The following is a 14082-nucleotide window of genomic DNA, read 5'->3' as shown; positions in this document are numbered from 1 at the left end:
ATCCTTAGTAGTAGTGAGAAGGTGAACTCCCATCTGCCACCCCAGCATACTTATAGTCTTGACTGACCATCAGGGCACCCTTTGCCCTGTTGCGCGACGCCGCCCCCCCCCCCCCCCCCCCCCCCCGGTTGTTCCTGGAGCAGCAGTTCTGTCCCATGAATTCACATTCCCTATTAGAGTGAGTGTGTGTGTGTGAGAGAGAGTTGTAGAGTACACCGCTATCTCTTCCCGCTCCCGATTAAGGGTTCCTGCCCCCTGGCGAGGGGTCTGCCCCACCTGACTATTGCCTGTCTTCCATTATTACCATCTCCAGCCTCCGCTCCCCTCCCCCCCCCCCCCCCCGAAAGCTCCCAGCTACTCCAATAACTGAAGGTTAGCTTGCAACAGCTGTGTAATGCCGCTGACTTCTGTAGGTGGGTATACCCCAGACATCCATGACACAGCTCCTAGATCTTTTCTCTTCCACCCTCCCCCACATCTTAGTTCTGTTACCCTTCCCCCCAAAGATCAGGAGACACCAAACCCAGTGGGGTACGTGACCATTCTCCCCTCCCCCTATATATCCCCTGAGAGGAGAAGTGGGCAAGTTCCCCAAACCCTGCTGAGGTCCCTCCTACAGTCACGATTTGCAGCATTGGACAGAAGGTACTCCCTTTCACACCCCACCCCTGCAACCTCCCACTGGTGCTGATTACCATCATCCCTGCTAGCCTTGTAGGTCTTCTGTCCTGCAATCCGGTCAAATGTCCTGGCTCTAGGTGATCCACTGCACCTTGTAAGTCTTGTAGTGGCCCCACTGCCTGTTTGGCAGGCTTCCTGCTTCTGATGTACTTAAAAATGTGTTTTACTGTTAGTTTCTTTGTGTTTAGCAAGTTGCTTCTCAGATTCTTTCTTGGCTTGACTTATATTTTTCTGTCTTACTTGCCAGAGTTTGTGCTCCTTATTTTCTTCATTAGGATTTGACTTCCAAATTTCAAAGGATGCTTTTTTGCCTCCAATGATCTCCATCACTCTATTTAGCCATGGTGGCATTCTTTTGGTCTTCCTTCTGTCTTTATATAAAAAAAAAAAAAAAAAAAGTTTGGTACAATGAATGTGTATATCATAGAATATCAGGGTTGGAAGGGACCTCAGGAGGTCATCTAGTCCAACCCCCTGCTCAAAGCAGGACCAATCCGCAACTATAATTACATATAGACATAATGCTGCATAAAATTAGAGTAACCACCACTTGCATGGGTTTACTTTTGACACTGAAACAGAGGCAGTTGTTGCCTGTTAAATTGTTTGTCATGCTGTCCATAGAATATGAAAGCAAGTAATCTAAGTAGACTAATGTGAAATACCAACAATTGGGAACAAACTCTATACCAATAAAAAACTATCTGTAGTAGGCTTACCATCTGTTTTTATTATGTTGAAAAATCCTTACCCTTCAATGCAAGTTTTAACAGTGACTTACGGATTTCTAGGTATAAAGGATCCCTGTGTTGTCTAGTGAAATGTGAAACATAGCACCTGTGACAGCTAAATCAGCACTTGTGCCTTTCTCATCTCACTCTTTGACAGTAGTGCTGTGAATTTGAGGACAGAGTTTGACCTTCTTGGTTCTAGGTTAGAAAGGTACTCTGAGGCAAATAAATGGATGGATCTCTTCTTCAAAAATAGCTTAACTAGTTCCATTTTGTATTTCTTTAGATGACAGCACTGAATGCCAGACTGGATCAAAGAGGGAAGAACAAAATGACAAAGAAAAGAAAGATGAAGAGGAAACTCCACTACCTACTTATAGGGCCAAATCGATTGTTGAGAGTTGGGTGTGGGGTAAACAACCAGGTATTATGAATGTTTCAGTAATTCTTTTTATGGCATTAAGTACTTTTCATTTATGGGTAATTGGAACAATTAGAACTAATTGGATCAAATGCACATGTTGAGTGCATTTATCACATTAGCTGAATACTAGTATGCTATGCTAAGTTATAAGTAGCAAAATAGTTAACAATGTTGACATTTAAATTTGTCATCTTTAGGTTTTGGTGTTAACTTCATTAACTTGAACAAGGAGAGTTCACATCTCTCTGAGCTTTTGTTTCAGGTGTGTCCAGAGATTTGGACAGACTTTACTACATCAATGTACTCTTGCACCTTGCACTACGAAGTTAGGTTGTCTCGTGTCAACCTATTTGTGCAAGTCTCTACATTTAAATTTGTCTTCCACAAACATAAGCACCCTGTTATGGTGATTGCAGTAAAATCTCTCCCTGAACAGTGGAGAGCCATGGTTGACCTACTGAGGTCAATGCAGTAGATGCTGTATGACCTGTGTCAACCCCAGTAGTCCTCCAGGAGCTGTCCCACATGGCCCATTCCATTTAAATGCTGCTGCCCAGGGATCATGGAGGCCAGAGGCTACCCCCTTCTTTAATCTCCTCCACATATTTTTGAAATGCCTTTTCCTGATTTCCCACCTTGGTGAGAACACCTCGCAGCTCTCCCTTACTGTGTGTAACTGACCATGCTGGTTGCACGCACTAGATGTGTTCTCCTGCCTGGAATAAACAGGGGGTATTCGATCTCTTGGGCTTGTGGGGAGGAGGCTGTGCAGGCACAACTACTGATGAGCTGTAGAAACATGGACATCTATGAGCAGATTGCATAGCGGGTACTGGCAAAGGGGTATGAGAAGTTTCAGCAGCAGTACCTCATGAAAGCAAAGGAACTATGGCAGGGAGACTAATGTTCAACCTGGTTCTGAGCTGTGGACCTGCTGCTTTTACAATGAACTGCATGCCATATTTGGTGGAGACATATCAGCACCCCACAGACCGCTCTGGATATTTCAGAAGAGCCTAAGACACAGACCCCTACCATGAACAGCGGGGAGGATGAGGAAGAAAAGGAGGAAGGAGACTCACCAGTATATCCAGTGATATCACAAGCCATGACCTCTTTTGAAAGTTCACCACCGAGTAGCTAAACCCATCAGCCCAGCACTGATGATGCTAATGAAGAGAAAGAGACCTTGGGTAAGTGTGTGTATGCATTTTCCCTTACAGTCTTTAAATTTAAAGATGGCACTTGGCACATCGCCACCTGTGTCATGACACGGGTTGATTTTTCATTGTTTTACTTGTATGGGAAGAGGTAGCATTACAACAAACAGAGGTGGATGTTAGATTATGCAGGGGGCAATGGGGAGCAGATTGTTTATGTACATAGGGATGCCCCTTGTATCTTCTTGAGAGCTCAATGAAACTTTCATGGAGATACCCTCAATCCTTTCCCAAAGGTTTCAAGGGATGGCCGGTTTTTCTTTCTCTGTGGTAGGATATTTTCACAGGCCACCCTGTGGCGAGTTTGGCTTGCACCATTGCAGTAAACAGGCTAGCAGCAGCTGAGCTCTTTGCTGTTGTTACCCACAGGAATGAGATCTGCTAAAATCACCACCTGGAACATTCATGCCAATATGCAGTGCCATTTCCCTATACCGAGGGCCCTATCAAATTCATGGCCATGAAAAGCACGTCACAGACTGTGAAATCTGGTCAACCCCTGTGAAATCTCGTCTTTTGGGTGCTTTTACCCTATACTATACCGTTTTTCACAGGGGAGACCAGTATTTCTCAAGTTGGGGGTCCTGACTGAAAAGGGAATTGCAGGGGGGTCACAAGGTTATTTTAGGGGGGTTGTGGTATTGCCACCCTTCTGTGCTGCCTTCAGAGCTGGGCAGCTGGAGAGCGGTGGCTGTTGGCTGGGCGCCCAGCTCTGAAGGCAGCGCCCCTCATCCCCCCAGCAGCAGTGCAGAAGTGAGGGTGGCAATACCATACCATGCCACCCTTACTTCTGAGTGGCTGCCTTCAGAGCTGGGCGGCTGGAGAGTGGTGGCTGCTGACTGAGGGCCCAGCTCTGCAGGCAGCAGTGCAGAAATAAGGGTGGCAATACCATAGCCTGCCATTCTTGCTTCTGCGCTGCTGCTGGTGGTGGCTCTGCCTTCAGAGCTGGGATCCCGGCCAGCAGCTGCCACGCTCCAGCTGCCCAGCTCTGAAGGCCTGAGCTGCTACTGGCAGCAGCGTGAAGTAAGGATAGTGGTACCACAACCAGTGTTCCCTCTAATTTTTGACAGGCTGTGTGCGCAAAAAATGTCTTCTGTGCAAATTTTTGTGAACACGGTGTTTCACTGGGTTTAGGATCTGTGTGCACGCACAAACATGCGCACAGCTTAGAGGGAACAGTGACTGCAACCTCCCTCCACCACAATAACCTTGCATAATGACAGGTTTCAGAGTAGCAGCCGTGTTAGTCTGTATTCTCAAAAAGAAAAGGAGGACTTGTGGCACCTTAGAGACGAACCAATTTATTTGAACATAAGCTTTCGTGAGCTACAGCTCACTTCATCAGATGCATCCGATGAAGTGAGCTGTAGCTCACGAAAGCTTATGTTCAAATAAATTGGTTAGTCTCTAAGGTGCCACAAGTCCTCCTTTTCTTTTTACAATAACCTTGTGACCCCTTTTCCCCACAACTCCTTTTTTGGTCGGGATCCCTACAATTATAGCACTATGACATTTCAGATTTAAATAGCTGAAATAATGAAATTTATTATTTTTTAAAAATTCTATGGTCTGAAATTGACCAAAATGGACCATGAATTTGGTAGGGCCCTATCAATACCCATAGAATAGAGACCAACATTTTGTTTCATTCAACCGTAATTTCTTGTTCCTGGTGGGCTGCACTCACTGTAGCTGGAACTGAGAGCAGTGTTGTGCAGAGGTGCTTCAAAGCTGAAGTGTTAATAAGTATGTCTTACTAAATGTTACTGAATAAAGGAAAGATCAGCTTCAAAACTCCCTTCTCTTTCTCTTGTGACTGTAAGTCCAATGATACTTCTCTCTCTCTCTCTCTCCATCATCAGCAACTGCTTTTGCAGCCTTGTGGGGTGCCCCCTGATGAGACAGAGGAGAACTAGGGAGGACATGTTCCATGAAATTCTGCAAGCCAGTGCTGCATCTGACTGAGCAAAGGACCTTGAGAGCCGTCATGGAAGACAACAGGGAGAAGTACAGAGCAGACAGAAGAGAGGCCCAAGAAAAGGAGAGGGAGATATACCAGGACATGATGGATCTTCTCAAGCAGCAAACACAAATGTTGTAGGTCCAAGTTGACCTACAGGTCCAAATACCCAGACTCTTCACCCTTTGCAGTCCTTCGAGAACTCTGTAGTAGCAGCTCCTTACTCCCCCCACATTCTGCACTCTTCCCTCTCTAAGCCTGAGGAAAATGGCAGCTTCACATACGCTGTTGTGTGTGAGAACCATGGTTGGTGTATGTTAAGCTACAACCGATTATGTGCACTGAAATAGATAGAAATGTTTGCTGCCTTTCCAATTTCGTTCCCCCATTAATTTATGTTTACAGTTTATATTGCGTGGCTTGTTTTGCACGTTGGTTTTTCTCCAGTTTTTGCCATTCAATAAATTTTCCTTTTTTTGAAAATAAAATGATCTTTATTAGTTCATACCATTGATTGTTGAAAGCACGAAGGTATTCAGAGCACCCAGTACTTGTAGATGTAGAGCACCACAGAATTCATAGGTTCAAGAAAACACCCAGTCATATTTATAAATGTCAAGCAAGCACCACATAATTCGTAACTTTAGTAACAAATATAATCTAAAATATTTATAAATGTTCAGCAAGCGCTATGCAATTTCTAGCGCAACCCAAAACTGCAGGCCTGGAGAATAATTCAGCACAGAACCCTATGGCAGCTGACTATTAAAGTTCTCTTTCAAAACCACCCTCAACTGCTCAGCTCCATGTTGAACTTGTCTTTGGTTGCTCAGTCAGCAGAGAGCTGTTCCACCTCCGCCTTTCCAGGATATACAAACTTTGGCATCTGTACGCCGAGGTAACTTGTGTTGACCAAGGTTTGTAGACCATGGTCTTTGCCATCTAAAATGGGAGTAGGATCCTAAAGCAAGGAGAACGAGGCAGGGGTGTGTGCGCACGCGTGCGTGTATGTGTTTAAAATTTTCTTGGTGAGGTAGAGGACTACAGAATGAGATCTTTCTAATCCATACTTTAGTCCTCATTATAGCAGAGTGAGAGCTCTGCTGTAGTTAACGTTAATATGTTAAGGCTTGTCTACAAAATGGAGCTTTGCTAGAATAGTAGTTGTTGTGCTTTAAAATCATATCCTACTTAAATGCAATTCAGCTTTCAAGTGTAGACAAGTCTTTAGACTATAACTACTTGTTATGCACATTATTACTGAGCTGTAGTGTAGGTGGCTCTAATGTGAACTAAAGCATATTTTTAGCTTTGTGTATATTAGATAAAAGTAGCTACACCTATAACAGCTACCTTTCAGGAGTCCTGCCAATTTTTGTGGCTTTAGAATTGCTTTTTTTTTTTCTTTTCCTTTTAAAAATTATTTTGCTCTTCTGTTACTGTGTGAAAGACCCTACACAAATGGGAGAAACTGACCACATTTTCAAATAGCTAGCCTTGGACCACACAAAGTTGTCAAGTGCACAGGCACCCAGTCTGAAAAGTAGAACACCCCTCCCCCCTCTTCCCCCTCGCTATACTTTATAGTGGCTAGGGCACTAGCCTAGGACTTGGGAGTTCAGTTCCTTGGTCTGCCACAAACTTTCCTGATGACCTTGGACAAGGCATGCTGTGCCTCCAGTCCTCATCTGTAAAATGGGGATAATAGCACTTCCCTACCTCACAGGGATGTTGTGAGGATAAATGCATTAAAGATTGCAAAGTGCTTTGAAATCTAGTAATGAAAAGTCTTATTTAAGAAATAAGTGGTATTCTCTGCAACAATAGCCAAAATTTCAGACAGTGTCACTTCTTTTTAAGTTGTCTTTTTTTTTTTTCAACTGCTAATATGCATTGGGAAATTTGGAGTTGGGAGCCTGTTTCAAGCATGGAGATATTTAACAAATATTATTAAAGAGGGGTTTAAGGTCAGTCTCTTCGCCACCCACAAAATCAGTCAAGTTTATTGTGTGGTCAGTGAGCCTTTGCCAATAGTTACACCCAATTTTACGATGCACCATTTACATTATAAAACCATTTTTAAGCATAGTTGGGCCACAGCCATGGTTTTACAACTGTGCAATAATATAGACCCCCAGCCGGCAAAAATGTGCACAAATAGACCCCATGAACCTGTGTAAAGCCACACTGAAGTCAATGCTGATGCAGGGGACTGCCTGTATGTGTAACTTAACAGAACTGAAACCATATTTACTAAGAGTATAGATAGAAAATACCTATGAATGTCTTAGGGGAGTAGTGCTCTTCACTTGGGTCTTACTGGCACAGGCCTGACTGGGGGAGAAACACTTTGTGTCTGTTTGTTATTTACATTAAAGCCTCTTTACTCTTCCAGAACAGTGGGTAAATTAGAATGAGCCCCTTTGTCAGGTTTTTGGGGCAGCAATGGTCAATATGTATTCGTACAGAAAAACGAGGCCCCTCTGATTAGGGCTTTTGGTTGTTACCATAGTATAAACCTTAAAAACAGTGTAATGACATGCAAATTTGACTACTCAGTGGCTTCTTACTGTGTTTCCATTTTACATTCAGTCCTTACTAATCTCCGTTTGAGAGAAGAGCATTTCAAGCTGCCTTTTGCCTTGCTTTCCTTTGGAAAAATCCTAATTTTATTATTTACTAACCCACCCTAATTTTTGTATTGTTCCTCCTTAAAACCTTAGCTTTCATTTATTTTCTAAATTACACATTTTTTGTAAAGTTTGTTGTTGAGGTTCCAGTGATGCAAAGGTGTGTATGTATAAGTGCAGCTGCCCTCTTTCCTGGACGTGAAAAGAGGAAAATAACACGCTCATACGGTGGTACAAAAACCTCTTTTGGGGTGGGAGAAGGGTTGGAGAAGTAGCCTTTTAATCTTCTATTACTTTATTTATACGTTGTCCTCTTTCATTGTTGGTACCCTTCCTTTTCTTCAGTCTGTTTTGTGCCAGAGCGTGGTGGTGTCCCCCTAGTGCGATCATTAATCTGCAGAGTCCTGCGGTGCTAATAGTTATTAAAGGAGTTGGAAAAACTACAGTGGTTATAGTACCTTAAAGTCACTAAATGAGTCCTCAATAAGAATACATACAATACACTGAAAAATGCATTTTTCTAAACAATTTTTTAGAAATACTGTCAGTTTTCAGTGTTTCCATCCAGTAAATGACAGTGGTGTCTGAATTCAGTTAGAGGCTTTATATGGTCTTAACTCCCAATTCATGTATCTAACCTAAACCTTAACTTAAATTGTCCAGCTGCCTACATAGTAGAGCTCACAAAAGTGTGGCTGTGTTTAATAAACTTTTTAGCACACTTGATATATATTAGCCTATTGCTAACTTATTCTTCTTAGCTGGATGTAGTGAACAGAGGACATGCAGTTTTTTTGCCCTCTGCTTGTCCTTGTCCTCATAAGGATATTTATATTTTAATTTTAGAAAAATCTGATGAGCTAGATAGTCAAATTAATCAGACACTGTTTACCTACAAACCTGTTTTCAGGTACTTACATAATACTTTAAGAATAATAATGGGTTATGTAGCTCATTACTGTTCTGAATCCAAAAGTGCAACTTTTCTCCTGAAGTTAAATGCCATTTCAATTTGTAGAAAAAAGCGTAAAGCATGTTTTAAGAAAAAGGTTGAAGAAATAAAGCTACAGTCAGTAAGTTAAATTAAGCTATTTTTTTTGCTTTAAATGTAGTTCTTGTTCCATACATTGACTTGATGTCATCTGACATTAGACAGTGTTTTCTCTTTAAAAAGAAAAGCAAAAATGTTGATAAAACACATATATATGTAAAAGCTAGGCTACAAAAGTCAGGAAAAAAGTCCCTAATTCAGTCATGTTCTATTTTAATAAAGGATGAAATGCTACATATACACAAGGATGGAATTACTTTATTCCAGTTCCATTCGGTATTTGAAATCAGATGTATAGCTCACATTTTAAATGAGTTTAAGCAGAAATACTTTTCTGTATTTATGACTTCATTTTTTTTTAACATCTTTCAATAGCATAAAAAAGAAAAGGTAGGAATGAGCAGTAGCGCATTAACTTTAAATGAGCAAGAAATGTATAAGTAAAATAATACTGATAGCTTCTTTGTGTAGTCGAAACTGGTTTGTACCAGCAGTGAATTAATAAGACAAGTGTTTGTAAGCCATTGTTTTTTACACAGGACTCCAGGGAATTTAAGGTGTATGGGGGCAAGTTTGCGGTTTTTAGATACTAATGTGTCTTGTTTTCTGGCACTGCTAGTAAAGCTAATTGCATCAGGAGGTCACTTTAGAGGCAGTGGCCCCTGGGGAAGAGGAGAATTACCAGAATGGATTCAGTGAGATATTGTAGATACACGGTGTAGCAACAGTTTTCAAATCTTCCTGGATTACGAGGAAAATTTCCTGGAAGTTCCATGTTTTATGGGTTGTTAGTACTGAGTTAATGGACTAAGTCAGAATAGCTTATCTACATACAAAATAGTTACTAAAAAAAAATCTGTAATTGAATAATATATCCTTTTATAACCTCCTTTTAAAATTATAGTAAAAAGGATAATTACACCTCTGCCCCGATATAACGCTGTCCTTGGGAGCCAAAAAATCTTACCATGTTATATCTAACTTGCTTTGAAGCACCGGAGCGTGCAGCCCCGTCCCCCGAGAGCGCTGCTTTACCGTGTTATATCGGAATGTGTTATATCGGGTAGAGGTGTAATAGGAAAAATATTGCTCACTTAATATCCCATCTTTAGGAGAATGAATTTCGTTAGGCTAAGATTCAGAAATACAGATGAGTGGAAGGATGAAGGTCTGTGAATGCCTACTCTTTCCGTTCCTCACTTACACCCTTACCCTCTGGAGCAAACAAAAACATCCTACCATATTATTGTGGGAAACTAGTAATGTCTTACAGTCCACTGTATTCTAATTGATGATCATTGCTTAGTGTCCCTGAAGAGGTTAAAAGAAAATGCTCATGTTAACAAGACTTGTCTTATTTAAGCATTTAATCCCATTTATATCTCGAGACAATTGGTATCCAAGTTACAGACCAGTTTTTCTTGAATTCCAGTAAGGCGAACTCAGCCATTCCCTATAGGAATGGAAAATCCAAAACTTGGTTACCCTTGAGAAAAAATGTCCGTTCTATTTAATTTCAATTCATTCTTTAATATGTATTTGCAAGTATAGTCATGAGTTGCTGCTACACTCTTAAAATAGATCTTTGCCAAGGTTTGTTTGATCTCCTTTTGGGTATGTATAGGTTGAAATGTACTCCCGTCATATATGCTGCGGATTCCTTTGCTAAACACGGCTATTCAACAGAAGTTCTCAAACCTCTTCATATCAGACCAAATGTAAAACAGAGATGATCTCATGGTTTACTTGACCTCCCATTCACAATTGCACATGTTCATGGCAACTGCTTACATGAAAATGTACTGTTAGAAAGCCATTTAATGTGTTGGCAGACTTTTAAAAGCAATAAAGCCACTGGAAATGAGGAGTATGTATCCTTAAACAGCCACCTATCTGCAGACAATCAACAAGTGCTCTTTTGACCACAGTTTGAGAACTTAACTCTTCAGGCTACCATTGTATTTCTCACCTTGCATGTAGTAGTCTAGTTAAGTAGCACAGCTCCAGGATTTATGAAATAATTGTAGAGGTAAAATGGACTAGAGTGTACTCTGTATCATGGTCTTGTATGTTTGTGTAATAACTTATTGTTTTAATCTTCCCTTTGATGCAACATACGTTCTCTGTTCTTCTCAGCTGAAATTGAATCACATGTTACTATTAATACAGTATATTTAGTTTTTTGATAGTTATATTATACAGGTTGATATTTAGACTTGAAATAATTTGGTAATATTAAAATTAATTGCCACTTCCCTGATCATATCCCTGATGTATTTAAATCTTTCTAATGATGAATGCAAGTCACTTAAACAGAAACTGCAGAAAAAGTGGAAGATTAAAAGTGGGTAAAAATGTGTATATGTAATCTTATTAAAACAGAGATAATCACTATTTCCCCTCAGTTCTAAGGTCTCTGAACTTCCTGCAGTCTCTGCCAGAATGACATTACAGCTGCCATTAGCAGCCTAAATTGCTGTTCCAGTCTTTGCCTCAGTTTTCATTGCTTTCAAAACTACTGTTGGATTGAAATACTTCATGTATAATCTCTGTCTGAAGTTGAATTTTTCGGTAGAAGGCTTCCACAAAATTGAAGCCTTATGAGGCTCTGGAAGTATAGTATCATGGGGAAGAAATAAAATGTTCTTAAAAACTGTATTCTAATTCATATGGATTCACTTTAAAGATCTTGAATCACAGTGAGGTCAAGTGCCTTTAAGTTAACTTTACATAAAATAGAACAGAACCTTCACGATACTTGAAACCTAGACTGGTAACAGTTTCTGCCCAACTAGTTGCTGGCTGTTACCAAAATATCTCATTTATCTGATTTAAAAATTTTTTTTTATGCATATAGGTTATACCCTCTGTGTGGTGCTTTAACATTTAGGAACTAACAGTTGCCATTGTAGCAACAATAGCCTGTGTGTAGCCAATGGGCAGCTTTTGAGAGTAGCACTGCTCTTCCTACCATAGTTGCACCTTTAGTCAAAGTTTGTGTAGTCATGCAGTATTCCAGATTTAGAGTGCTAACTGCAGTAAAGGCTACTGGGGGTTGAATCTGGTTTTGTAAAAGCCTTAAATTTTAGTGGTGGTGGTTTTTTAAGAGAAACTGCCCCTGTGGTACTTCTTGTGGTGGGATCTGGTCTTCCTCCTGGTGCTTGGGGAACGGAAGTGATCTCCAGCTCTCCTCTGTGGTCATTTCCATGAATTTATTGCTGTATATACTTTCATTGTTTTTGTGTGTCATTTGGAATAGAAGGATATTTTTCCTCTGACAACTTGTATCTATTTTTTGCTCTTGGAAGTTGCTTTAAGGGCTGCCCCAATTTATTTTATTTTATTTGTCGATTGCTAGGAGTTATGAATGACCCATTAATTGAATATTACTCTGTAGACCTGCTGAGTCTGGCACCAGATGTCATATTTATATAGATCCTGGGTCAAGAATCATACAGTAGTGGCTATTCCCTAAGTAGATGGCAGAGGGGACAGGCTTCAGAAGTACTTAATGCTTAGATTGAAAGAATAAACGGATTTGCCCATATGTAGGAGTTATTTACTGATGCCTACAAGGAACTCTAAATGAGTTCCCTTCCATGTTGTATCACAACCAGATCTCCTTTGAGCATGTGCTTTATTCTTCTTCTGTGACATTTAAAGGAAGGGTAGGTAGGTTGTAGCTAAAAGTATATGGGAAAACCTAGCAGGGAAAGTTAGGTCAGGGCATGATTAAATCTGCATATTTAAATCAGCTGTCAAAAAGCCCACAGTTAATAAAGTCATCTTAGTAAAATGCAGAAGGGTTATTCTTGGATGGCTATTTTTAATTCACTGCTGCATCTCCGAGTTGGCCTTTGGAAGCTGATAGGATTTTCTGTTGGGGAGGGTAAGGAGAAAACTGATTTTACCTCTTCAGATTGTTTATGGGAGGCAGCAAGTAAAGCTGACATGCCAATCTCAAACAAGAAGTTCTGCTATGATACTCTGACATACAGAAGGCCATGCACTACAAGATGTTCCCTCTTTGTTTTTGTTTACACAATAAAGGTTGGGGTGCTATGGTTACATCAGTAAGTAGCCTGGCACACAGTCTCAGTGCATCTCACTTCACAATGTTGCTGAAAATGAGGATGGGGTGATAGCTGACAGCAAAATAGACATGAATTTGCAATGTGATATGGCTGCAGAAATGATCATTTGAATTTGGTGCTACGTGTGCAAAGACATCTCACAAAAAAGAGGCAATATATAAAATATACTGTATTGCAAAGACCTGAATTTACAGGGAGATTATACTGAATGAGTCTCATGTAACTGTTATGACTGTAATGTGAGGGATGTGCTAGATGTATATTGGAAATGGAAAAGGATCAGAAAAGCGCAACAAAAATGATTAGGGATGTGGAACGGCTTCCGTATGAGGAGAGATTAAGACTGGGACTTCTCAGCTTGGAAAAGAGATGACTAAAGGGGGGATATGATAGAGGTCCATAAAATCATGACTGATGTGGAGAAAGTAAATAAGGAAGTGTTATTTACGCCTCATAACAAGAACTAGGGGTCACTAAATTAATAGGCAGCAGATTTAAAACAAACAAACAAAAGGTATTTCTTCACATAATGCACAGTCAACCTGTGGAACTCTTTGCCAGAGGATGTTATGAAGGCCAAGACTATAACGGGGTTCAAAAAAGAACTAGATATGTTCCTTCAGGATAGGTCCATCAATGGCTATTAGTAAGGATGGGCAGGGATGGTGTCCCTATCCTCTGTTTGCCTTGAAGCTGGGAATGGGTGACGGGATGAATCCTTGATGATTACCTATTCTGTTCATTCCCTCTGGGGCATCTGGCATTGTCCACTGTTGGAAGACAGGATACTGGGCTAGATGGACCTTTGGTCTGACCCAGTATGGCCGTTCTTATGTTCTTATGAATGTTTTGTGAAATGGGGTTCTCCAAACTACAGATGTAGTTCTGTTAGAACTGTTGTTCACAGCTGTTCTTAATACCATTGCACTGTGCGTGAGGCGTTCTGTGTCATAATCTGGATTTAAATACTCATAAATTCGTTAAAACAAAATACTTCTGTTACTAGGAGCTGGGTAACTGGCCTGGCTGGAGAGTATTAAGGGTGCTGTAATTTAGTGAAAAGCAGCATGAGATCAGCATGAGATTTAGTGATCAGACAGTTGATAGAAGGGAAGCCTGCTAAGAAACTTTTTATAAACCTTTCCTGAAATTTGCCATAGGAATTAAACATGTTCATACTTATTTACAGAGAACATGGGCCTTTCCCCTGCTCCATTGTCATTAGCTTATGAGCTCCTTGGGCTATTGATGTTGTCTTTTGTTTGGACAGCTACAGACCCTTTGAGTGATA

The 14082-nt window shown here is 40.7% G+C and overlaps 1 protein-coding gene and 1 long non-coding RNA gene across 4 annotated transcripts in view; both read left to right on the top strand.

The window, feature by feature from the left end:
* HERC2 (HECT and RLD domain containing E3 ubiquitin protein ligase 2) overlaps positions 1-14082 on the top strand; it is a 331520-nt gene that overhangs the window by 162558 nt on the left and 154880 nt on the right. For all 3 annotated transcript variants that reach the window (XM_073353148.1, XM_073353158.1, XM_073353169.1), the window contains one exon: positions 1699-1836. In XM_073353148.1, coding sequence (XP_073209249.1) covers positions 1699-1836 — 138 coding nt within the window. The remainder of the gene's footprint in view (positions 1-1698; positions 1837-14082) is intronic.
* Positions 1860-5504, top strand: LOC140914719 (uncharacterized). Its single transcript, XR_012159966.1, has 2 exons — positions 1860-3029; positions 4919-5504. It is a non-coding gene; the product is annotated as an uncharacterized lncRNA (long non-coding RNA).

This window comes from Lepidochelys kempii, chromosome 1 (genome assembly GCF_965140265.1).
Source record: "Lepidochelys kempii isolate rLepKem1 chromosome 1, rLepKem1.hap2, whole genome shotgun sequence".
NCBI classification, from domain to species: Eukaryota; Metazoa; Chordata; order Testudines; family Cheloniidae; genus Lepidochelys; species Lepidochelys kempii.
The sequence above is the reverse complement of the archived record's forward strand: the minus strand, read 5'-3'. Positions and strand labels throughout refer to the sequence as shown.